The 24,556-nt window shown below is 44.9% G+C and overlaps 1 protein-coding gene across 3 annotated transcripts in view; it reads right to left on the bottom strand.

Annotated features, from left to right (window-relative positions):
• Window positions 1–24,556, bottom strand: part of MDN1 (midasin AAA ATPase 1) — a 159,137-nt gene that overhangs the window by 17,198 nt on the left and 117,383 nt on the right. The window contains exons 70-88 of one of the 3 annotated variants that reach the window (XM_082633597.1): window positions 24,395–24,541; window positions 23,441–23,550; window positions 22,749–22,822; window positions 22,065–22,263; window positions 20,079–20,238; window positions 18,064–18,210; window positions 17,410–17,536; window positions 16,161–16,266; window positions 15,501–15,616; window positions 14,146–14,631; window positions 13,650–13,876; window positions 12,905–13,057; window positions 12,559–12,728; window positions 11,650–11,811; window positions 8,218–8,355; window positions 5,476–5,617; window positions 4,022–4,197; window positions 3,437–3,586; window positions 2,322–2,469 (exon numbers count right to left, since the gene is read on the bottom strand). In XM_082633597.1, coding sequence (XP_082489723.1) covers window positions 2,322–2,469; window positions 3,437–3,586; window positions 4,022–4,197; window positions 5,476–5,617; window positions 8,218–8,355; window positions 11,650–11,811; window positions 12,559–12,728; window positions 12,905–13,057; window positions 13,650–13,876; window positions 14,146–14,631; window positions 15,501–15,616; window positions 16,161–16,266; window positions 17,410–17,536; window positions 18,064–18,210; window positions 20,079–20,238; window positions 22,065–22,263; window positions 22,749–22,822; window positions 23,441–23,550; window positions 24,395–24,541 — 3,138 coding nt within the window. The remainder of the gene's footprint in view (window positions 1–2,321; window positions 2,470–3,436; window positions 3,587–4,021; window positions 4,198–5,475; window positions 5,618–8,217; window positions 8,356–11,649; window positions 11,812–12,558; window positions 12,729–12,904; window positions 13,058–13,649; window positions 13,877–14,145; window positions 14,632–15,500; window positions 15,617–16,160; window positions 16,267–17,409; window positions 17,537–18,063; window positions 18,211–20,078; window positions 20,239–22,064; window positions 22,264–22,748; window positions 22,823–23,440; window positions 23,551–24,394; window positions 24,542–24,556) is intronic. The other 2 variants (XM_082633598.1, XM_082633599.1) reach the window with 2 other exon arrangements.

Here is a 24,556-nt window from a genome sequence, read left to right as displayed (position 1 = left end):
GGAACACATCTGCACCAACCGTTTACCTATGTGTTTACCCCATCCATTCTGTATTACCTACGGCTGCTTTCACACTCTAAGAGCAGAACTAAGTATTTGCGACTCTGTTGCAGCATATGACCTGCAAAGACTGTATGTTAATTATTTGACCGACCCTTCACAGAAAAATTTTGCCTACGTCTGCTCTTAACCGTACTTACATATTGCATACAACTGTTTAGATGGTGCATTTCATTAAAGAATAAGTAATCCACTAAAAAATCCTAAAAGCCACCACAACAATAGGAATATTTTAGAACAGATAGGAAATGCCAGTCTAATTTTCAATTATCACTGGGAATAATTGGTAGACATCATTCTTTACCATACACAGAAAATACAACATATATTCAAATGGGAACAATCTTATTTAAACATTTTGTTTATCTAAAAGAGCTTTTCTATACTTTGGGCACTTCAGAAATCAGTTATTTTGTTAGCAAATAATTCTTTAAAATAATTGCTTCTTCAGATTCACAGAGAGAACTAGTGGTTACCTGTGTGTGTGTGTCTGTGTGCATGTGCGGGGGTGTGTGCATGTGTATTGGGGGTGGGAGAGTGGGAGGTACAAACTATCAGGTGTAAGACAGGCTCAAGGATGTATTATACAACATGGGGAATAGAGCCAATATTTTGTAGTAACTGTAAATGGAAAGAATTGTATAAAACTTATAAAAATTTTTTTAATAGTAATTGCTTCTTAGTTTATATACTCAGTAGCTTAAAACGAGCCTGGATATTTTTCTAGGGCAAATGGCTTATTAGATTCTCAGTGGATTTTAATTTTATGCTTGGTTGTTAAGGTTGAAGTAAGATTCCAAAATTATAAGTTAATGGAAATGCCTTAGAAGCAGCAGCTTATACTACATTTAAAAAGTAAACTAGAGGGCTTCCCGGGTGGTGCCTGCCAATGCAGGGGACACAGGTTTGAGCCCTGGTCTGGCAAGATCCCACATGCTGCAGAGCAACTAAGCCTGTGCACCACAACTACTGAGCCTACGCTTTAGAGCCCGCGAGCCACAACTACTGAGCCCACGTGCCACAACTCCTGAAGCCCATGTGCCTAGAGCCCGTGCTCTGCAACAAGAGAAGCCACTGCAATGAGAAGCCTGTGTACTGCAACAAAGAGCAGCCCCCGCTCACCGCAACCAGAGAAAGCCCATGCACAGCAACAAAGACCCAACACAGCCAAAAAATAAAAATAAAATAAATTTATTACAAAAAAGTAAACTAGAGATTCACAGAGCGAAGACTGTTCTAAGCACGAATTACCAAATACCTTAAACGTGAGAAATGCATTTAAATTTGAGCCATATACTCACCTCCTAGATTTAACAGATGTTAATGTGTTACCACAAGTCTATCAAACTTGTCACTCATTTTTAAGAAATAAATGGTTCTGGACACAGCTGTCTGGATTCTGGATGCCTTTGCCCTTCCTACTTCCTCAGAGCTCATAACCTGAAGTTACTGTATATTATTCCTTTCTATGTGTTCGTATATTTGATGTATCCATAAACAATATATAGTACTGGTTCTTGTATTACATTTCCACCTAAATGGTACCTCTCATTAATTCTTTTGTAACTTGTTCTTTTTTTTCCAATGCAGTGTTTTTAATAGCTTTCTACATATGTAACTGATTCACTAAGAAGCAGAGCCTCGCTGGCGCCACCTTTCATCTGGTTGCCCACCACGACGGGGGCTCTCTATTTCAGCGGCACCGCGTACACAAGCTTCCGATACTAGACAGCACCCCTAAGGAGTCACACTCGGGTTGAACAGTGGGTGACAGAGGCGCTGAAGTACTGCCATGCCAAGTGATTTCTTTTGGGGTTATTCCATTTCACTCCCCATGGTGATTTCATATTTCAGACTAAACACACAACATATGCACAACACTCAACAACTTTCCCAGGAAAGCTGTGACTGGGCTCCACGAGAGGCCTGGCTCTACCTGGACTGCACGGTGTTTACATCAACCCTTGAGACGGGGCACATGGTGACACTGTGGGGCGATGGGGCTGTGTGCGACAGCACTGCCTGGGACAGCAGCACTGAAACACAGGACAGGAGATGACGGGAGTGACAGAGACCTGCTGGTCTACAAGCTTCAGGTCTACCCAGAGGAGAAACAAAGAAAAGGCGAGGAATTTTATCCAACTGGAATTGTGCTGACCAGACACGATAATGACCTGGCCATGACACTGGCCTGAAGAGAAATCTGTTACTGCTCAGTTTCAATGACTTCCAACGGGCTCTTTAGGTTTCGAAAGACACACCTTCTCCGTCTTCGCTGTCTGCGTCCCCATCACCATCCTTGTCTTCACTGTCTAGGTCCAAGTCATCTGGAAGGTCCAAGGCCTCAGGTTCGGGCAGCTTTTCCTGATTGCCATGGTAAGGGTCCACCTCGTTCTCATCATATTCCCTCTTTGGACAATGGAGAGAACAGGAAAAAATAAATAAAAATGAACTTTTAAGAAGTGTAGCATTCAGGGGCTTCCCTGCTGGCGCAGTGGTGGAGAGTCTGCCTGCCGATGCAGGGGACACAGGTTCATGCCCTGGTCCGGGAGGATCCCACATGCCGTGGAGCGGCTGGGCCTGTGGGCCGTGGCCGCTGAGCCTGCGTGTCAGGAGCCTGTGCTCCGCAGCGGGAGAGGCTACAGCGGTGAGAGGCCCGCGCACCGCAAAAAAAAAAAAAAAAAAAAAAAAGTGTAGCATTCACATATAATCAGCTCAAAACACAGTTGACTCTTGAACAACACAGGTCTGAACTGTGTGGGTCCACTTACATGGACCACTTATGCAGGTTTTTTTCAATAAATACGTGCTACAGTGCCACACAGATCCGTGGCTGGTGGGACCCGCGGATGTAGAGGGCCAGCTGTAAAGTTACACACAGATTTCCAACCCTGCAGATGGGCAGTGCCCCCAACGCCTACATTGCTCAAGGGTCAACTGTAGTTATGCTGAGAGAATACAGTGTCTCTTCCCTAAAATTACCAGTACACATTAGAATTTTACCAATATTTTTTGAATTTTCATGTTGGAATTTCAAGTTTCACTTTCAGTGCACATTCTCCACTGATAAGAGGTGCTGCGTTACTTAATCTCAAACAGGACACGGAAGTTTATGGGAAGAAATACAGAAAAAGACCACAGGTTTTAGCTTCCAAACTACAGCACGAGTCCAAACAGCATGAAGACCACCTCATCGGTAACCAACAGTTAGATATTTTATGTCCGGTTAAGAGGCTCTGTTACACATTCCCTTATGAGGCAATGGGAAAGCAAATGATAAGCAGGAAAAAAATGTCTTGAGACACCCCAGGAGCTGTGCGTTGCAGTGGCCCTGGCCTTGAGTCAGGAGAGCAGGTTGGTTCTGAATCCTCATTACCTCATCTATTTGTTCATTAATTTTATCTTGGCCTTGCCCATCATCAGCTTCTGCTTCTTCCTTTTCTTCCTTCTTATCTTGCTGGGTTTTATCTCTGCTTGACTTCCCAGCATCCAAGTTGTCATCTTTAGCAACAAGTTCAGGATCTTCCTAAATACCAGAGGAAGAAAAAACACAAAAATCCTCGCTCTCAATCTGAACAACTGCTTTCACATAGGGTGACCCTACCTAACGCAGCTCTTAGACACATATTGGGCCAACCCTATGGAAACATCCAGCCGACAGGGCATATGTCATCCTGGAGGGAACGTGCAGGTCTGCCCGGATGGCAGCAGTGAGGGCAGGTGTGTGAACAGCAGGGGTGGGGAGTTGTCGTGAACATGCCGGTCAGGCTACTCTTTTAGCCATAAAGACAATTGATAACCTAGATAGCAGAGGAAAAAGAAGAAACAGAGATGGAAGAAACAGAAGAAGAAAAACCAAGCCAGAAAAGGACGAGCAGTGAACAGCAGGGAGTGGTATTTGGGAGGAAGGCTGCCTCCTCTCAACCCAGGGACTATGTGATGGAGGGAATCTTTTAATTACCTCATCCATTCCTGGTCCTGTTTCTTCAGTTTTACTGTCTTCTTCCTCCTCATCTTCCTCACCGTCGTCATCACCCCAAAGCCTCTCATCTAGTTTGTCAGCTTCCTCACCATTCAGATCGCCCATCTGTTTATCCAGGTCTCCACCCTCACTACCTGATTTCTCATCATCCTCTTCTGAAAGGGAAGAAGGCGCTGAGCTTAGTTCGGCAGATTCCCAAATTGATCTGTTCCTGTGTATGCAGGAGAGGTAAGGGCAGGGCAAGGGTCCGACCTGGGATTTACTGCCTGTTTCTACAGAACACCCTAGAGGAGATGCTTTAGATCTCCTGAAGTAGTCCTACTGTGTTTTGCAGACTGTTTGGAGGAGGAAGGAGGTCTGTGACGTGTTATGTCGACAGACTGTGAGGAGGGTGGTGGAACAGCTGTCAGGATGTCTAGTTCTGGTGCTGGGAGAGTGTTCATTATGGGACTTCAGCAACCTCACTGGGTTTTGCTTTCTTACCTGGGAAATGATGAGGCGGGACTACGAAATTCCCAAGGTTCCTCCCTGTCTCCAACATACTCCATGTCAATGATTTTACCCAACATCTCAAATCATGTGTCTAGCTCAATTAACCAGAATTTTCTTGCCTTTGTCTTCGTTCAAGGTCTACTTTGACAAAGGTTATACCCTTAAACGCTACTTAGGCATGCATACATTCTTCTACTCTGAGGTCAGGTATCATTTCTGCAAGGCATTCACTTAAAGTAAGACACTGTATTTCAGATTAAACTTTGGACAGAAATTGAGGGCAACAGTTGAATTGTGGTTCAAACACAACAGATGATAATGTGCTGTAAGAAATCTTATTATCAAATAATTTTCAATGACATGTAATGTTCATAAGTTAAATGAAAAAAGCAGACTATAGAACCACTTACGGTCTCTGCGTCCATATATATACATGCAAGAAATGGAAATAACCCAAAACTGATTAAGTGATTTGGGTGGTAGGCCTAAAGGGTATCGATATGGTTTCTGCATTTTTGTTCCAAATCATCTATAACAAATGTCTACTAATTTTGTAATCAGAAAAATATATATATTAAAAAACAACCTCCCCAGAACAATTTAACTTGAGCTGAGAGCCAAGCTCTGCTAGGGATCATCTCCTTGCTCTTCTAGATTTCCCTGAAGGACACTACGAAGTCACTGATCTGGCACACGAGGCAGCCAGAACATCAGAGTCAGCGTCTCCGCCTACTCAAGAGCAGAATCTCCAAAATGGACTAGAGACTTCTGACCGGAGGTGGGGATGGCACAGGCATACACTGATGTTTCCACCTGCAGTTATGCAGAGTAACCAACTTGTTCCAAAAGAGTATAATAGGCTCCTTATTGGAAATATGTAATTTCCTGTATAAAATATTTATTTTTCAAGAATAAGAATGAAGTGACAGATCATCTCAAACCTTGTTCTTCAAGCTCCCCATCATGCATTTTCCCATCAAAGTCTTCTGACATCTCAATGGCATTATCCTCGCCCTTAATGTCTGATTTTGAGTCAGGATCCTCTTTATCCTTTTCTTGACCCTTCTGAAATGTATCTTCTGCCTATATCAAAAAAACATTATAGAAACATAAATGCACACTGTAACATTACTAATGTTTATTCAGCTCTAAATAGAATATATAAATGCCAAGATTAATGGTATAAAATTATCTCTGGGGAGAGAAAATACACATAATTTGTGACTTGCTTTAACATTTCTGTAATTAATTTCCGGTTTTATTACATTTTTTGTTAGAGAATATAGAATTTTGTTGAGGTTTTCTCCATGAGAATTGTTTGTTTGTTTTTTTGCCAAGCCGGGCAGCTTGTGGGATCTTAGTCTTCAGACCAGGGATTGAACCTGGGCCACCTGCAGTGGAAACACAGAGTCCTAACCACTGGACCGCCAGGGAATTTCCCTGAATTTTTTTTTTAATCCATACATATTAAAAAAGACTATGCATTCTCTGTAGGGTAAAAGAAAATTCATCAGTCTTATTACATTGCCCATAAATTTAATATCTGTTTTGTCACTTTGATCTCTCATAGACATTACCCAACTGTGAATGTAATTTTTCCCCCTACTACCTTCCTTTTTATTTTATTTTTTTATTGAAGTATAGTTGATTTACAATGTTGTGTTAGTTTCAGGTGTACAGCAAAGTGATTCAGTTATATATACACATACAAACACACTTTTTCAGATTCTTTTCCATTGTAGGTTATTACAAGATATTTAATACAGTTCCCCGTGGTATACAGTCGGTCCTTGTTGTTTACCTATTTTATATACAGTAATGTGTGTCGGTTAATCCCAAACTCCTAATTTATCCCTCGCCAGTGAATGTAATTTTCTTCACTTTTCCTTAAACTATATATTCCTACATAATCTACACTATATTTGGGACAAAAGATTCACGTTGTTATGTTTCATTGTTGCTGAATTTTTAAAGTTCTTTTTTTTAAGATACAAAAGTAATAAAATCTCACTTAAAAATTTCTAAGCAAGGGCTTCCCTGGTGGCGCAGTGGTTGAGAGTCCGCCTGCCGATGCAGGGGACACGGGTTCGTGCCCCAGTCCGGGAAGATCCCACATGCCGCGGAGCGGCTGGGCCCGTGAGCCATGGCCGCTGAGCCTGCGCGTCCGGAGCCTGTGCTCCGTTGCAACAGGAGAGGCCACAACAGTGAGGGGCCCGTGTACCGCAAAAAAAAAAAAAAATCTCTAGGCAAAACAGAAAGAGTAAATACCACTGGTGATGTTCTGGCACATACTTTTATCCGTAAGTACACCAACAGATACTTAGAAATATAGATGGGGTATACCAATACCGGCCTCCCGCATCTTCTTCAACAAAAAGGGATTATACTTGACAAACTGTTTTGCCATCTGCTTTTTTATTTAAGTTAAAAAATGTCTCCTAGATATATTTCCATGTTGTCACTTATAAACCTATCTCATTGTGTTTAATTATAGTATCATTCTGCATGAATAATATAATTTAAATAATTCATAATTTTCACCAGTATAAATAATGCTGTAGTGAGCATCCTTGTATAAACACACTCCATTATACACATATTTATTATCTTGGGCCCTTATTAGCATTTGTACAAGAAAACATGGAATTCCTAGGTCAAAGAACACACACCATTTAAAATTTATTAGATACTGCCGAACTGTTTTGATAGCTTTCTATCCCACTTAATGTTTTTTACATTGGATTTGTACTTTTCTGTTAGGTTTACTTTTTCCTTTATTTTTCCATTAACAAAGTACTATGTGCTAATTAAGTTAAATTTGAGAAATACGGAAAAAGGCCAAAATAACAATAATGTGTATGTTATCTGTGTATATATATCCACACACATAATGTACATGAGAGCTATGCCACATAAATGCTAGCATTACTCTTTTGTTTTTTTTATGTTTCCAATTTTCCCTTCAAAGGAAGAGAGGAAGCTTGGATTGGTTTGTTCCTTTATTTTTAATAAGTATAACCATACCTTAAATAGAAATTTATGCAGTGCTCTAAATTTAGAATATAAGTGATAAAAAGTAATTCCACTACCTCTTCTTTCTTCAAGTCACGGTTGATAAATCCAAATAAAAGTAGTGTGTTTAAAAAAACAGTCCCAAATGAGATTGGAATTTAAAAAAGCAACACAACAATCTTAGTCCAAAGCATCTAAATATTTCAAAAGCATTCTTGATTCCAAATAAAAAAGGATATAGATTTTAAAAATTTCACCACGTCTTAAAGACATACAACAATAAATCCTATTAACAGCCAACACTGGCATTATTGTTTAATGCAATTATCACTTAAAATAGCCAAGCTTTTTATCCCTAAATGAACCACTACCAAAAATGCTCTCTTAGAAGTCATCAGCAAAAGTTTTCCCATTTAAAATAAAAATTTTTTTAATCATTTCCCTCCCAAATTATAGCTACAACCAATAAATGCGCTGCAAAAGTTCCTTTCTGTGGTCTTTAAGCTTTTAATTTACATCCACTCCCTAAGCTCCAGTATTCTTAGGTGCCTAGATCACAGTTTGAAAACCATTAACCTAGTAGAAAAACCATTTATATATGTAATTTAAATAGTGAAAAAGGAGTGAGCTTCTGTAAACTATATACATACTTCATGCCTGTGAAAACGTACCTGTTCTTCATTTTCTATCTGGTCACTCACATCCTTCACGCCCTCGCCTTCTCCAATGCCACCTCCCTCGTAGTCATGGAACTCAGTCGCTCCCTCTCCCGCTGAATCTTCCATAAATTCTTTGGGCAAGCAAAATCCCTCAAAAATAAAAAGAGTGAAAGTTAGGTAAAAAAAAAAAAAAGCAATAAAGAAGGGATTTCCAGTCCTGCTACAGGAGAAAATACTGTAAATAAATGATTAATTCTTTTCTAGCTCAGTATTTTAAATCTGATTGAACTACAGTAGACCTCTGTTGGTGACAACAGTTATTATGCAGTTTCAAAGCTTGACATCAGATTTAATATACAAGGTTTTGAGACTCTGTGGAGGCCTCTGGCATGTAGTAATTTGTCATTTGCCAAGACAAAAATTTGAATGAGGTATACATTAGGACAGTATTTAAGGAGCAAGTTATGGGGCGGGGTGTGGCACAGAAACTCTCAGTGTCTAAATCCCAAAGGGGTTTTGTCCTTCTTTACTTCTCAAATTAGCAAGCCTGAAAAGAAAGAGAGAAGACATGTAACCCTGGAGATACAGCAACTTGAAAGCAGATGCTACAAGTGAGAGATTTCATTTCCTTTTATTGAAGAAAATTTTGTGTGATGCTCCTCAAATAAAGTCATGTTAATTACAACACAAAAAAACATGCCTTCCCCTTCAGCTCTTGAAGTAAATCTGTCACTCTCAGGGAACGTGCTGTATCTGGCCTGGGCTGTCTGCTGCCAAGGCACCTGGCACCCTGGCACCCAGCATGGCAATGGGGTCTAGAGTTAAGAACAAGGTCAGACACAGCAAGACTTGTGAAGAGTTAATAAAACTGTATTTCATGTCAGAAAATAGCCCAGGGCTTCCCTGGTGGCGCAGTGGTTGAGAGTCTGCCTGCCGACGCAGGGGACATGGGTTTGTGCCCCGGTCCGGGAAGACCCCACATGCCATGGAGCGGCTGGGCCCGTGAGCCGTGGCCGCTGGGCCTGCGCATCCGGAGCCTGTGCTCCGCAACGGGAGAGGCCACAACAGCGAGAGGCCCGCGTACCACAAAAAAAAAAAAAAAAAAAAAAAAAAAAAGAAAGAAAAAGGAAAATAGCCCAAACCCAAATATCAACTACTAGTGTGTGGGACAAAAGTGAACAGAAAAAGAAGAAAATCATGGCCCTCAATCAGAAATTTTATCTGAGAAAGTACAAGCTATCAAGATATTTGCCAATCTAAGGACGAGAATGTACTACAAATAAGCTGTCAACTAACAAGACCAAGTTCCAAGACCAGCAAACACTGATTGTGACTTAGTTACACAGAACTAGCTTCCTATGGATTAAGTGCTTTAATCACAACCAAGATCTATTATCTTTTTTTTTTTTTGGCCTCGCCATGTAGCACGCGGGATCTTAGTTCCCCGACCAGGGATTGAACCTGTGTCCCCACTGCAGTGGAAGCTCGGAGTCCTGGACCACCAGGGAATTCCCCTAAATCTATTATCTTAGCACTGTGTCTAACCTACTTTCAAGTTCCCTCAGCACTCCTCAGAGAGGACAGGAACACAATTCGGACATTTAAATGAATGGAAAGGCAAACTCACCTTCAGGACATGTATTCTTAGAAAGTCGATTGAAAAATACATTTTGGTTAAGACAGTGAGATATACTATTTTAAAGAAATATGTTTAGATGCAGGCAGAATCAACCATAAAGGAAGGAGATTCAGGATGTCCTTCTGCAGGTCATGTTACTACAGTGGCTGCAGCTGGGACAGCCACTGGGCTCCCAACACTTTGCTTTCATCAAAACCACTTCTACCCCACACTGCTACCCCCAAACACACACAGGTCTGACAGCCCACAGTCATTCTAGAACTCGTCAGACAAGAGAAATGGTGCAAGTGGACAAACGTAGCTGACCCAAATCTCAGGGCACCCTCAACATACACTGTCCTGCCACTGTCTTCTACATGCAAGTGTTTCCTCCAAGAAGTGATGGGATGTAAGACTGGCTCAGTGCCCATCAGATAGAGGGGGCAAATCTGAGAGGCATTCATTTATCCATTACTCAACAAATGTACGTACTTATCCTCTAGATACAAGGCACGGGCTTGCTCCCATTTTTTTTTAACCATTTCCAGTATTCCAGATACTGAGAACTAAGAACTTTTCACTGTTCACAAGAAGCCTAGACCTCACCTTCAGTTTATAAATTCCTATCTTCCTCAAGTGCATCTCACCTATACTAAGATTCAGAAAAGATCTTAAAATACTAGGGACAAAACAAAAACAAAAACAAAAAACTATATACTTAGTTGAAGGTGATTCTCACAAAAATGCAAATCTCATTTGTAAAATGAGGAAACTGAGGCTAAGTGACTCACTCACTCTGAGTCCCAGAACTGGATACCCTTGTGACTGGACTTAGCACGCCAGGCTGGGCCTGTTAGTTCTGACTGCTGCCCCTGAATTCCAAGGGTAGGGTCTACAATCTCTATAACTTCAGTGATTTTCACAGCACTGGGTACATGGCTGAATCAATGAATGACTTCCCTATTAAAGACGCCCCTCCTAACATTAAGAGCCCCGTTACCATTTCAGCATGCGTTAGTATAAACGACCGAAAACTTAACAGCCTTAAGGATTCATCTGTCCTACAAGCCTAGCTCAGAGTTATCAGAAGAAGATTTCAAATTGGAGACCAGGAAAGAAGGGTGTGAACAGAAAGCAGCAGCCTTTAGACAGACTGTGGAGTCTAGGGAGCTCCCCAGTGAGAGACCTTCAGGTTCCAAACCTTTAGTGGAAAAAGGATTAGTAAAAGGAGGCCAGACAAAGTAGTAAAAAATCCACAGGGAGGGGCTTCCCTGGTGGCACAGTGGTTGGGAGTCCGCCTGCCAATGCAGGGGGCGGGGGTTCGTGCCCCGGTCCGGGAGGATCCCACATGCTGCGGAGCGGCTGGGCCCGTGGGCCATGGCCGCTGGGCCTGCGCGTCCGGAGCCTGTGCTCCGTAGCGGGAGAGGCCGCAGCGGTGAGAGGCCTGCATACCACAAAAAAAAAAAAAAAAAAAAAATCCACAGGGAGAGTGGGAATTCCCTGGTGGTCCAGTGGTTAGGACTCCGTGCTTCACTGCTGAGGGCCTGGGTTCAATCCCTGGTCAGGGAACTAGGATCCCACAAGCTGCGCAGCCCAGGGAAAAAAAATTGTATTTTGTAATTGTCTTAATACCTTTCAGAGAATGCTTTCCACCTACAAAAACATATACATATATATATAAATTAATTAAAAATTCCACAGAGAGAGCAAATCACCTCCTGCTATTTGTGAAGGCCCAAAATAAAATCCCATCAAACCAAACACTAACGGGTATGGAATACATGGGTACCTGCTTCCCTGTGGTGCTCCACGTAAATAGTCCTTACCTTCTGGGCAAGCTCCGTAAAGATCTGGGCAAGCACAGAGAGCAGCTTTGCAGTGCTGCGGTGAGTTGCCAAAGACGTGGTCAGGAAGAAGAGGACGAGGTCCGAGTACCTGGAGAGCATGGGCACCAGGCGCACCAACAAGCGGCAGGACTGGGTGAAGAACTGGGGGCAAAACAGATCAGAAAGGCTGCTCACACCAGGTCTCCTCTGGGGTGACCAGGTAGTGACGGCGGTTGTACCACCTTGTGAATGTATTAAAGGTCACTAATGGTACATTTTGTTTACACACACGTACATAACACCTGCTCACTGAGATCTCTTCCTTGTTTACACAAACCCTCACAACACTACACTTTAAATTCTTAGTCACTTAAGTCTCAGTTAGTTAACAAGGTTGTTTGGTGTTTAAAAAATATGTTTATATACAAATTCTACTGGGAATCAAAGTTGGCACTGGAGGCAATACTACAGAATAACACACAAGTCCTCAAAAATAAGTTGCTTCTCTGGACTTAGGGAGATAACGTCATCCTCTTCTGGCTTATTGTGAAGGGATAGGTGTTTGCATAGTGCGGCCATTAAGCCTTAGTTATGGCGGCAACATCCACCATTCACATCAAATACCCAGGAGTATGTGATAAGGATGTGAAAGAACCCCAAGATAATGGATATTCTGGATTGGCAGCATTTTTGCACCTATGCGTCTTACAACTGTAATCCTTAGCCAGCAAGCCCTAAGCTTTCCAAAGTTTGTCAGTGAGGTTTACATGTATAAAGACATCAAGAGATTCTTAGTGATTTTGCCGAGGAGGCCTGCGTTGGGACCACCACATGGAGCGAGGTGAAACCCCCTCTGCCTCTGCTCAGCCCACCTGGACAGCAATAAGCCTTTGAGGAACCACTGGTTACCGTGTGCTTCGCTGCTGTGCCATCCTCGCCAGACGATTTCAGCCTCTCCAAGAGCTCAGAGACAGCGGAAATTATTTTCTGCACATGCAAAGTGCTCACATCGGCCCAGAAGTCATCCTCTAAGAGTTGTGTTAGATGTCCTGACCGCAGTCTCTCACAGCCTGCTGCTTCTTTCATTCACGGAAGAGAATGACATGGTAAGGAACAGAAAACAAACTCTTTTCATCTCCAGTCATCCAAGAATCATTTCCCACATCTGGCCTTCAATATTGAGCCACAAAAAAAGATCATCAAAATAAAAATTAAATCAAGTAAGAAACTAGTATTTTCCTGATCTCAGACATACCGTCTTCTTGTGGTCCTGTTTGGTGAGTGTTCTCCTCTGTTTTTTTACTATTTCTTTCTGCTAAGTTCTGGATGGCACAAAGGAGGGCCCGGATGGCAGTTTCCATTTGCTCCGAAAAATCCTCCACAAACCCTTCATCCAGCATTTGGTTTCCTAGTAAAGTAACATGGTGCAGAACAAAGTTTTAAAAACTCACTCATTTGTTTCAGTGCCTCTGGAAATCATTACCAATCCTCATTGGTCATTCTAACGAACAGCCACCTTGTAAACACCTGCTATGGTTGAGCCACTGGCAAGCTGTGCTGGGTACAAAGAAGAAAGAGACACATTCCAGGCCTAGGTAAACCTATAGGTTACTGTCTTGTATTAAAACAATTTTGCTAAAAGAATGCCAAAAATATGAAAATAGTTAAGATGGAATATATGAACACCAACTTAGTCCAAACATTAGCCAGCAGCTTTCCAGTCTAAGGACTTTCTGAAACAGCCAGTGAGCCTGTGCTGTCTGCTTACTCATGTGCTATAAAGTATGCAACATGATGGCAATCCAGAGGCAAGGTTCTCAAACAAAAGAGGCAACAAAAGTTAAGAGCTATGTGTTCCAACTATACTTCCCTGCCTTGGAACCCTGGACAGATACGTCTAGAACAAAACACAATGTGTCTTTAGGACAATCTGGACTTAAATCTATAAGATGTCTTTCCTACACTGGGCTTTTACTCCCCTACTGAACAATAGTCCTCACCTCCTCGGCTGCCTGGGGTAAGCAGATGTGTCTTCCAAGTAGCAAAGTCATCTGTGGCTTTATTGATCTCTCTTCTTACATATTCCAGGCTCTTGACTAATGCCATTTGTGGGTCTATTTGCTCACCCTCTACCCCTGGAAGAATGAACAAGGACTCTAGGCCTTGCAAATGAGCTGACAACTGGGACAGGCAACTCAGCCCAGAAGAGCAAACTTCAAAATCTTTCCTGCAACAACAGAAATGCCATAATGTTGAAAGGAAGGTGTGCGCGTGCGCGCGCGCGCGCACACACACACACACACACACACACTCCCTCCCTCCCACCACTAAAACTCATTGCATCTAAAGATTTACAGCTAGACGTGTGCCACAAAGCGCTATGAGGGTCCACTGGAACACCAAGGACTGAAGCATGACCCCTTCCATCCTTTCAGCCCGTTACTAACCCCTGACCAGGCGCCGCACACACAGAGGCAAAGACGTAGGTGCGCTCACCAAGAATGAAAGAGAGTCTCGCAAGATTGCTGCCTAATTTTGTCAACATCAGCTTTCACTGTTTTAATGGCTTTCAGCATCTCTGTTAATCTCACAGTTGACTGTTGCCAAAGCTGGTCCTGTTTCCGCATCCGGCAACCAGAGGGCAGCTGCCTTCCAGGAACTGGGGATGGGTAGCTCCGATCTGACGGGATCAGGCCCAGCACCGCTCCAGAAAGCTGCCCCTTGGTGAGCTCTGGTCCTTCCAGGGAGGCGGCAGAAGGCTGGCCCTGTGCCTGGGCATCACCTTGGCCTGCAGCCGGCCCTGCACTGGGGCAGCACTGGAGGAGCCAGGAGAGCTGCTCAAGCAGGATCTGGCTCTGCATGGCCAGGTGCTGCAGCCTCTCTGTCCACTGCTGCACCCCGTCCTGAGGGGGGAAGGCCACGGGGTAGACGGGCGGCCCCGTCAGCCTGCCGTCAATCTCCTGCACACAACTGAGGAGGTTCCTGTGCAGAGAAACAAACCCACGGGGATAACGCATGGCACCTTAAACTGTGTCACCGCGCTGTTTGTAACAGTAAATTCACTGATTTCTGAACCAAGTTTGGGCTTTTCCACATAATCAAGAAGAGAGGATGCCCCAGATAAGTAAAAAGTCTGTTCAAACGCCTTCCAAAGTACTTAAACCATCCTTCAGTGTAGCAGAAGCATCGGTGCTCACTGCTTATCGCCTGCCCCTTACAGGCCTCTCACATCCAACACAGTCACAGCACCACAGTGATTTCAACCACTATGTTCTAAAAAAAAAATCTAGTAAATGTAGTAGACTTTGCTAGATAAAACTCTTATGAGTGGAGAATAAAATAGCTGAAGTAATTACAGTCTAGAAATACTACCTGTCAGCCAGGGATCCACTCAGCAGATGATGACAGGCTTCCTGTCTTCATCTTTTAAGTATCCATTTCTATTGCGGAGCACCAGTGTATGGTTCAGCAAATTGCAACTCTGTGATCCAAAAAGCCGACTCACATCTGATCTGTGCCCAGAGTCTGAGACACCCGATGCCATGAAAGCAACCCTGCCCTCGGCCCACACGGACTGCCAATCACGGACATCCTCATTCCAGACCCAGGTGTGTGGTTCAGCCATGAACATTTTTACCGTCTGACTCGGCCTTGAACCATCCCCCAGAGGTGCTGCCAAAACCAGGGGGCAGAGGCATTACCACCGAAAGCAAGGGGCCAAGCCAAGGCAAACCCCACCTGCCCCTTCGGACCTCAGACTTCACTGCACAGTTGGGAGCAGCGTGTGCAGCAACTCTGAGCTGCGCATAATACTCTGGATTCGTGCTGCAAACGCAGCCAGTCAGCGATACCTGAGGAGGATCCATTGCTCGGTCAGTGTGGTCAGGGAGCGCCGCTGTTGGATGAGCACCTTCATCAAATGCGCCGAGAACCCTTTGCACCGCTCCATGTGGCCCACACTCATCTCCTGGCAGGGGGAGAAGAGAGCATGCTGACGGGCCGCTGGGAAGTGCTGGGTCCCATGCTCCTGGAGGGGAGCCCCTGCTGGGGCGGGTTGTCGGGGGTGGGGGGGTGGTGGTGCGGAGCCTGGGTGCGCTGCCCTCTAGAGGTGACACGTCCACCTCTGGGAGCAGTGCATCTCAAATTACGCTTCCATGGAAGTTCCATGAACAAGAACTAGTTTAACATCAAAATTGGGTATCAGTGATCTTCTGTCAATTCACAGGGGGGAAAGATCTGAGGGTGGCATTCTCCATTTGAAGTTTTTCTTCCGTAATTTTTCTTAAGGATTTGGTCCTGTTAGCAAATGTTGAGTAACAGAACTTACTATAAAATGCTCTCTGATTCAGCACAAAATTACATTGATTTATATTGTAAGTTTAATGACTGCAAAAAGTTCAGTCACTTCCAGTAATGGGCTGTGATCACCGGACCAGGTCTGACGACGCTGCCCTGGATGAACAGAACTGGAATCCCTGAGCCCCTGCAATCCCAAGGCTCTATCATCCTACCTTGGCGGGAGCTGCCAGGACTGCACTAAGCCTGGCGTGCCGTGCAAGACAGCGATAAAAATACTTCTGGCACCCCTCCCACGAAGACGAGATTTCTGTAAGCAGCCTGGGAAAGAAATCAACATGATTTACTTAATTAAAACCACTATCTCCACCCTAGATCCTGAGGAGTCAGAGACTGGTCCATTTAGCCACAGCCAGAAGCCAAGAGTCTGAACAGATTGGTCTCTGTGAGGACCCATTCAGTCAGCCACTCATCAGTCCTTTATACTTAGCACTGAAAGTAGAGTGGGAAAATAAACTATGACCATATGGCTTCCTTAATAAAAATGTTATGACTATCTCGGCAGTGGAGTCTAGGGATCATAAATTCTGAGGCCTACAGGGGCCATGCAGATAACATACATGGTTAAGGACAGCCAAGCACAAAATGATCCCTGGCGATGACAGCTGAGAAGCAACAGGGACCGTTACTGACCACAGTGAACCCGAGAGCATGTGTCCTATCAAAAGGAGGGTACTCTAGTCAACTTTCGACCACACGGGAAGGCAAGCACACTTGGCCAAATTGAAAAACTGAAAATCCAGAATGTTTATGTAAAATTTCTACTTTTTACAGTGTTGTGTTGAACTCAAATTTAAAGCACTTGAGAGGGCCACTGAGCAAAGAAAACACACATGTATGCTGTACTCAGCTCATTTCCAACCAGTTCCTAACACAGAGGGAGCTCCATCTGTCTCTAAAGTCTATAGGCTTTCAAATTCAAGAACATATGGGAACTTAGGTTTATGTATATGGAATAGCTAAAAGGGTGGCCATTCTCTCACAGATTTTCACCTGTACATTCAAATGGAGTAGACCTCAGGAAAAATCAAAGGACCAAAAAAAATAATGGGAGACATAAAGACAAGGAGGATGGAAAGAAGAAAATCAACAGTTACTAACTAACTACTGACACTTGCTTTAAACACTCAAAGTGGCCCCTTGTCTTCCTTACCCCACCAGAGCCCCAACCACCCAATATTTCGAATTCGTCCCTTACCTTTTTCTAATGAAAGAAAAGGTTAAACAAAAAAAAGAAAAGAGAATTAATGCTGGGTGCTCACCACCTGCCCGTCCTGAGCCAGGCACTTTTCTAAATGCTAATTTTATGGCAACACTAGGACAGAAGTACTCCTCTCCCCACTTGGGCAAATGAGGCCACGGAGGCTTAGCTGACTTGCTCCATTTATAATTAAAAACACAAACCTAGAATCAGCCTCCTGAGTGCTGCTGACTATAGACAACGCGCTCTGGAGATCCAACGGGTGAAGATGAAGCATCTCTTGAAGGCTTTTTGAACGGGCCCAGGAAAGACCTTTGCGATATGACAAACCTAGGAAATAAACAGCAGGTGGTTAAATAAAGAAACTCAGGAGAGAACAGATGTGCCAGGAACCCCCCAGTGCCACTGCTACTCAAAGTCAAGTCCTAGGAACAGCATCGCCCAGGAGCTTGTTAGAAAGCTTACTCTCAGGCCCTGCCCCACACCTACTGAAACAGAATCTGCTTCTGCACTTTGGCAAGATTCCCCAGGTGATTCATACACAGTTAGTCTGAAAAGTGTTGCTCCCTATGCACGTTGGAAGGGCGGGTGCTGTACAACATATGGTGATGAAAATAAAAAACATATTTTCTGAGAAACCTCATTACAAAACTGTGAAACTACCTGGGAGTCACAAATGGTTCATCGTAGGATTTTCGTGTGTGTTGACTGGGACTCACACATTTCAAACCTTGCCTCCCACCTTATGTTTCCCACCACCTCAACTGTCTCTACAAACTTGCCCCAAATCACCCATGTTATTTGTCTTCCTAAAATCAGGTGAGTACACTTCACTGGGCTTCCATCGAGGACCTTACCAGTTTTTGCAAGGTGTTTAAAGAGGTCTGCTAAAGCTCGCTGTTTCTGCATGAGAATGTGCTTGGCTTCTGAGCGCTGCTTCTCCTTCTCTGCGGAGGGATCCACCTTTAACCTCTGCAGCTCATTCACAGAGGAAATTACTTCACCTGCAGGGAAGACAAGGGGGAAACACGGAAATCCCCAGGAATTCTTAATGTGCTCAAATTACCCAAGACCAAGGACCTGTCAAAAACAAAGACCAGGTGTCATGCATCTTTATAGCTAACATAGTCCCTAGCATTTGGTAAATTCTCAATGATTAAACTGATCCAGACGAATGATAATGGAAAAATCAAAACACATGGGCTTCATCTCTCTTAACAACCAACAACCCAAATAAAGTAGGTATTCTGTTTTTTTTTTTATTCAGGGGTTTCATAACCAATCAAGCAAAAAGCACTTATTGAACATGGATTATGTGCAGTGATTTACACTAAGAATTTTTAAAACTTGAGGTAAATTTCCAATACATACAACATGTATTGAGCTCCTACGCTGTACCTCGTACTTGGTAAATAAATGTTCTTTTAATCTGCACAGCTCCAGAAGAACTTATTTGTAGCCACTCAAAGAGGCTCAGAGAAGTCTAGTCATCTTCTAAAGGCCATTCAGGTAAAGAGCAGACTTGAAGCCAGGATTTGAACCCTGGCTGAACCGACTCCAAAGCCCAAATTCGTTCTCCAGCATTGCACTGCCTTCCTGAGCACCCACCGGCACCTAGAACACCAGGGTGCTGCCAACCTGCCACAGGCAGTGTTATAAGCTGACTGCGTGGCCTCCCAAGCTCACGTTGAAGTCCTAACCCCCAATACCTCAGAATGTGACTGTATTTAGACATGGGGCCTTTAAAGAGCCAATTAAGATAAAAATGAGGCCGGGACTTCCCTGGCGGTCCAGTGGCTAAGACTCCACGCTCCCAACGCAGGGGGCAAGAGTTCAATCCCTGGTCGGGGAACTAGATCCCACATGCATGCTGCAACTAAGAAGTCCGCATGCTGCAACTAAGGAGCTGGCGAGCCGCAACTAAGACCTGGTGCAACCAAATAAAGATAAATATATGTTTTTTTAAAGTTAAAAAAAATGAAAGATAAAATGAGGCTTTATGGGTGAGTCCTAATCCAATCTGACTGGCAGCCTTAACAGAAGAGGAGATGAGGACACAGAAGAGGCATCTACAAGCCAAGGAGAGAGCCTCCGAGAAAACCAACCCTGCTGACACTTTAATCTCGGACATTTAGCCCCAGAATTGTGAGAAAATAAATTTCTATTGTTTAAGCCACCAAAGATGTGGTGCAGCTGACCCCTTAACAATGCAGGCAGGGCATCCTGAGCAACGGGTAATAGGCTATTACTCTAACAAGTTTTTTTTTAAAAACAAAGATCTCCCTGAGATCAGACGGCAGCCTCACTGAAGAAGGACCAGCTTCACCCTGACTGCACGCTCACCGCGGCTGGTGGGTGGGCGGAGGTGGGGGAAGTGCTGAAAGGCTGCCAAGGGCCCAAATGATCTTTTAAGGTCGGGATTCCCTTTCCCAGCCACTGCTGATATGCTGTACAGCACGAACAGGGAAACGAGACTGCTACACCTCTCTGAAGTGAAGGAAAAAAGAAGTGGACTGTGGACAAACCTCCCCTTTAACCCAAGAGAGACATTTTGAGAGGTGGGGACAGCCTCAAGACTCTAGGAAGCCCTTTACTCGTGTCCCCAACCAGCAAGAGCTGACATGAGCAGGGCTGCTGTAGAGAACGCCCTAACACTGCACCGGTGTGCACGGGAGGAGGACAAGGTGACCACCTGTGGGGTCTCAGCTGGCTCCTGTGTCTGGGCTCGGATGGTTTTTAACCCACTTGCTTAATTATGTGCTCAACGCTATTTAAGATGTCACAGAAGGACACAGGTATCTCATTCCAACCCTCCCACGCCACTGAGGATACCGGAGAGGGCAAAGCCCCCTCGTCCTGAGTGTGCACCCACCGGTGAACTGGTCGAGGCTCTCCACGAGGCAGGGTAGGGGGCTCCCCTTCATGAGCACCAGGCACATCTTCCTCATGCGTTTCACAAGCTTCGGCAAGCGACGCAGAAGTGCCCCCTCCGGGGCGGGAGGGGCACCCTGACGCTCTTCTGGAACCACGGCCTGTGAGACAGCACAGGTTATCCTCACCGCCAGGAAGCACAGCCCTAGCACGAGCCCGCACGGGTGCTCAGTTCAAATGCTGCGCTGCTCCACACACACCTGGCTCAGCAACAGCAAACTCTCCTCTCCACGCCTCTGAAGTCTCACGAGAACAAAGGCATCATCGCCAAAATTAAAACAGGCATGAGCCGCGGGTATTCAGCGTCGTGTGTTGCTGCTGTGGGAGGTCCCCGTAGCAGAGGGTCCCCACCTCCCGCAGCGCCTCCTGCGCTCGTCACCAGGGGCCTGCGCTTCTGCTCCATGAAGGTGGAGGTCCGACAGCGTCACTGCTGCCTTTACGGTGCTGCACTGCACTGTGCTTCTCAGACACACAGGCGAGGCTAACCTGATCCGCCGAAGCTGACTTCTACCACCATCTCTCCCCTGCCTCCAATTCCTGACAGTTCAAAGACCAGGATCCAGATACTAGGCAACCACCAGAGGCCTATGTTCACTAGTTTTTTTCCCTTGAGAATCCCTGAAATTCTGGGACTTCCTTGGCAGTCCAGTGGTTAAGACTCCACACTTCCCCTGCAGCGGGTATGGGCTCCATCCCTGGTAGGGGAGCTAAGATCTCACATGCCACGCAGCACGCACCACCCCCCAAAAAAGAGACCTGAAATTCCTGTGCTGTCATCAATAGTAAGTTTAAAAATTTGATCAGCGTGACAAGCGGTGAACTGATGAATACAATCAAAAGAAAATCTGGCAGCCATATCATACATGTGCGGCCATATCATGGCTGTATGCTCAATTTCTATTATGCTTTCTGAACTATTAAAATATTAAAAATCGCTTGAGGAACTCCACTGCTAACTCTATAGACCCAGGGTGAAAAGCACAGCAGGAAGACAAAAGTCATTACTCCCTTAAGAGTGCTCCCAGACTTCCCTGGTGGCGCAGTGGTTAAGATCCGCCTGCCAACGCAGGGGACACAGGTTCGAGCCCTGGTCCGGGAAGATCCCACATACCGTGGAGCAACTAAGCCCATGTGCCACAACTACTGAGCCTGCGCTCTAGAGCCTGAGAGCTACAACTACTGAGCCTATGCACCATAACTACTGAGCCGACGCTCTAGAGCCCGTGAGCCACAACAAGAGAAGCTACCATAATGAGAAGCCCGTGCACTGCAACAGAGTAGCCCCCGCTCACCGCAACCAGAGAAAGCCCGTGCGCAGCAACAAAGACCCAACGCAGCCCAAAATAAATAAATAAAGTTACTGGGGGCAGCGGGGGCGGGGGGCGGGGAGAGTGCTCCCTACACCCAGTGATTATGAAGCAGGGACATCCTCCTGTGACAGGCCTGCTCACCCAAGGTCTCGAGAACTGTTTAAATGTTCAGGAATTTTGCAAGCCAGCTCTTAACTCTTGGCGCTTGAAACTGGCCACGATGGGAGTATATATGTTTCTACACCATTGTCACCAGCAACCACTTCAAACCAGCAGATCACTGCACACAGTCACTCCCTGTACAACAGCTTCATCACATGGGAGCCCAAAGGCAGCTTCAATATCCTATTCCTAAACTGATGCTTTAAATCTTCCCTCACAGGTAGATGAACTGTTCACAGGTAAGCACAACAGTCGTTTCCACAGGCTAACATGAAACTTCCAGCACCAGGATTAATGCTTTCTGCCTTACTCTGCAGCAGGTCATGAAAACAAATGCTATACCACTAGTCCAAAGGCATTCCCTCCCCTAGTTCTAAGGACACTCCTCCCACAGAAAGCAAAGACCCCACGCAACTAGCTCAGGAATAAGCAAACACTATCCCACGAGCTAATACCTGCACAGCTGCTGGCCGGGCTAACAGGGTCTCTCTCAGTGCCCGATTCAGACTCTGAATGGGCGACTCCTCACTTGCGGCTGCATCTGTTGGCCTTGGCAAAAAGTCCGGCTGGTCCTCCTTGTCACTCTCCACCAGGGATGACCGGCAGGGTTCACTCAGGACAGCTTCAAATTTCTTCATGAATTTAAAGAGGGTTCTGGCCCCAGGTAATGACAGAGATGGGCAGAAAAAAATAGGATGGAAAGTGAGGAAATATGTAAATGACATATAACACATACATAGATAACTTAATAACTTGTACCTTTGGTACATAATGAGCTCCTTAGAAACTCATAATCTTTTTTTAAAGGAAAAAGTATGGCAGGTATTCTGGTCTCTCTTTTCTAGGAGGAAAAAAAAGCCAGGAATGGCGGGATCGCTTTGCTCCAGGTGAGCAGGTGGCAGAGAACTCGGCCTTCCACGGCCCACAGCCGGCTCCGCCTCCAGACACGTCCGCTCCTCCTGCAGGGAGACTGTGCTTCGGGTGGAAGGGCGTGGTGTTGGGCAGCCAGCATAACAGTCTAGTGTTGTTTAGTTAAGTTCAAGGCAGCACACGTCAGGCCTCTGTAACAAGGCAGTCATGCTGTCTATCATTCAAAAATTCTGCGTTTTGGTCACCCCCGGCTTTAAAAGATCAATTACCTGTGTGTCTTCTCCACAGATTGTTTAATAGACCAGAAGCTGACATCATTCCACTTGGATATCTTAACAAATTCCTGTAAGATAAATGAAGCTCAAGGAATGGCTTTATAAAGCTGGTGTCATTCTGTTCTTTCTAGATCATCTGTTTGCCGAAGACCAGAGCCCACTACATCTCAAACACAGGACCGTGTGTCAGTGAACAAGTAAAACAAGTGTAATAAAGGAACCATGTGTTTGTCTCAAAGCAATGGGGGAAAAAAGTGCTGCTACAATCAGTAGGTCACTATGTACTCTAGCTGAAACCAGGGTTGGTTCCACGACCACTGAAAGTGTCAAAAAGAGAGGATCCTCCTTACACCCCCAGCACGTCAACAGCCCACAGACCAACACCAGATGGTGCGCGTCGGAGGTGGAGGGTCAGCCTGGGCAAGACCAGGGGAGTGGGCACTAACATCCCTCTTAGGAGCCTCTGAAAAGGGGCCACGCCCCGGAACCCTCACACATGCGGCCAGGTCAGCAATGGAGCCAATGCCACAAAATGCAAAACCCACCATCCTAGTTGGCAGTTGCAACGCTCTCCTCCATTCCCCAGATCCCCCTGCCTCACAGTCAAATGGATGAAATAACAGAACTGAGGAAGAATTTGCTGATTTTGTCCTCCCAAGAGTGATTATGACAGCCGTTCATCTTACTTTAAGCTCTTTTTCTAGGGGGGAACGAAGTTCCACAATTTTGGCCTGGACCCGGTCAAAGAACTGCTTGTAATAATGGTACAAATTCCACAGGACACTACAAAGTGAATCTGGAAGAAATAGAAAGAAACAAAAACACCACACTTGCTGCATGTGCTGCTGGCCCCCCCTGAGGTCCAGTGCAGTGGTGATCCTTCCTCCTTACTCTTTAGGCCACGAGAGCACGGTGCAATGTAGCACATGCAGGCCATATAACAGCTCATCGGGAAGCCGGGGTTGCCAGTTCCCAGAGATGCAGGCTCTAAATCCTACCCTATAGTTTCATTTCAGTTTGTACTGGATATTTTGGTTGCACTTCTGTTCTTAAAGATGGTGTACTCAGACATTCTGCCAAACTCACAAGTGCCAACCCTTTCTCGGAATCTTATTGTAAAGTCAGCATAAACTAAGCTTGTTTTAAAAGATGGCATATTAAGAGGCTCACCTTGACTGCTCATTCACGTAAATCTATATTCATTTTACAGCGACACTTTTGTCTAAACTGCTGTGGTCAGCGATAGGAATCGACAGTCGAAGTTTTACGTGCCGTTACTTGACACGTGGCAGCGCTCTGCCGAGATCAAAGAACCTAATAATACTGGCCTGGATCAAGCAGAAGCTTAGCAGGACACAGGCACTGTCTAGACAGAAAGATGTGCTGCCTCAACGTGCCAGCGCCCGAGCTCTGCATCCGGTGATTTACCTCTGCCACGGCTCGCTGGCCAGGGCTTCATTTATAACCAGTCTGTACTCAACTTTAACGTTTTTCTATCTAACCTGAATCACATTATAGGAAAAGACAACTGAAACTGTCTTGTTTAAAACCTGGTATGCAAAAAGACACCTGTTTCATGTGGAGAATTCAAAGGGTAAAATTAAAGAAAAAATATTATACATCCATATGTATATCCTTACCTTTTCCTTCAACTTGTGGCATCAGCAAGACATGACAATGGAAAACCAGTAACATCTGAAGTCGTACGTGGAACTCTCCCAGTGAAGATCCTTCAATAAATGCTTGTAACGTGCTGACCAGCAACATCAGCGTCATCTGTCTGTCATCTTTAGAGATTCAAA

The sequence above is a fragment of the Mesoplodon mirus genome (assembly GCF_964341445.2).
Source record: "Mesoplodon mirus genome assembly, chromosome: 10".
In the NCBI taxonomy this organism is placed as follows: Eukaryota; Metazoa; Chordata; class Mammalia; order Artiodactyla; family Ziphiidae; genus Mesoplodon; species Mesoplodon mirus.
This window is presented reverse-complemented; position numbering and strand designations above follow the sequence as displayed.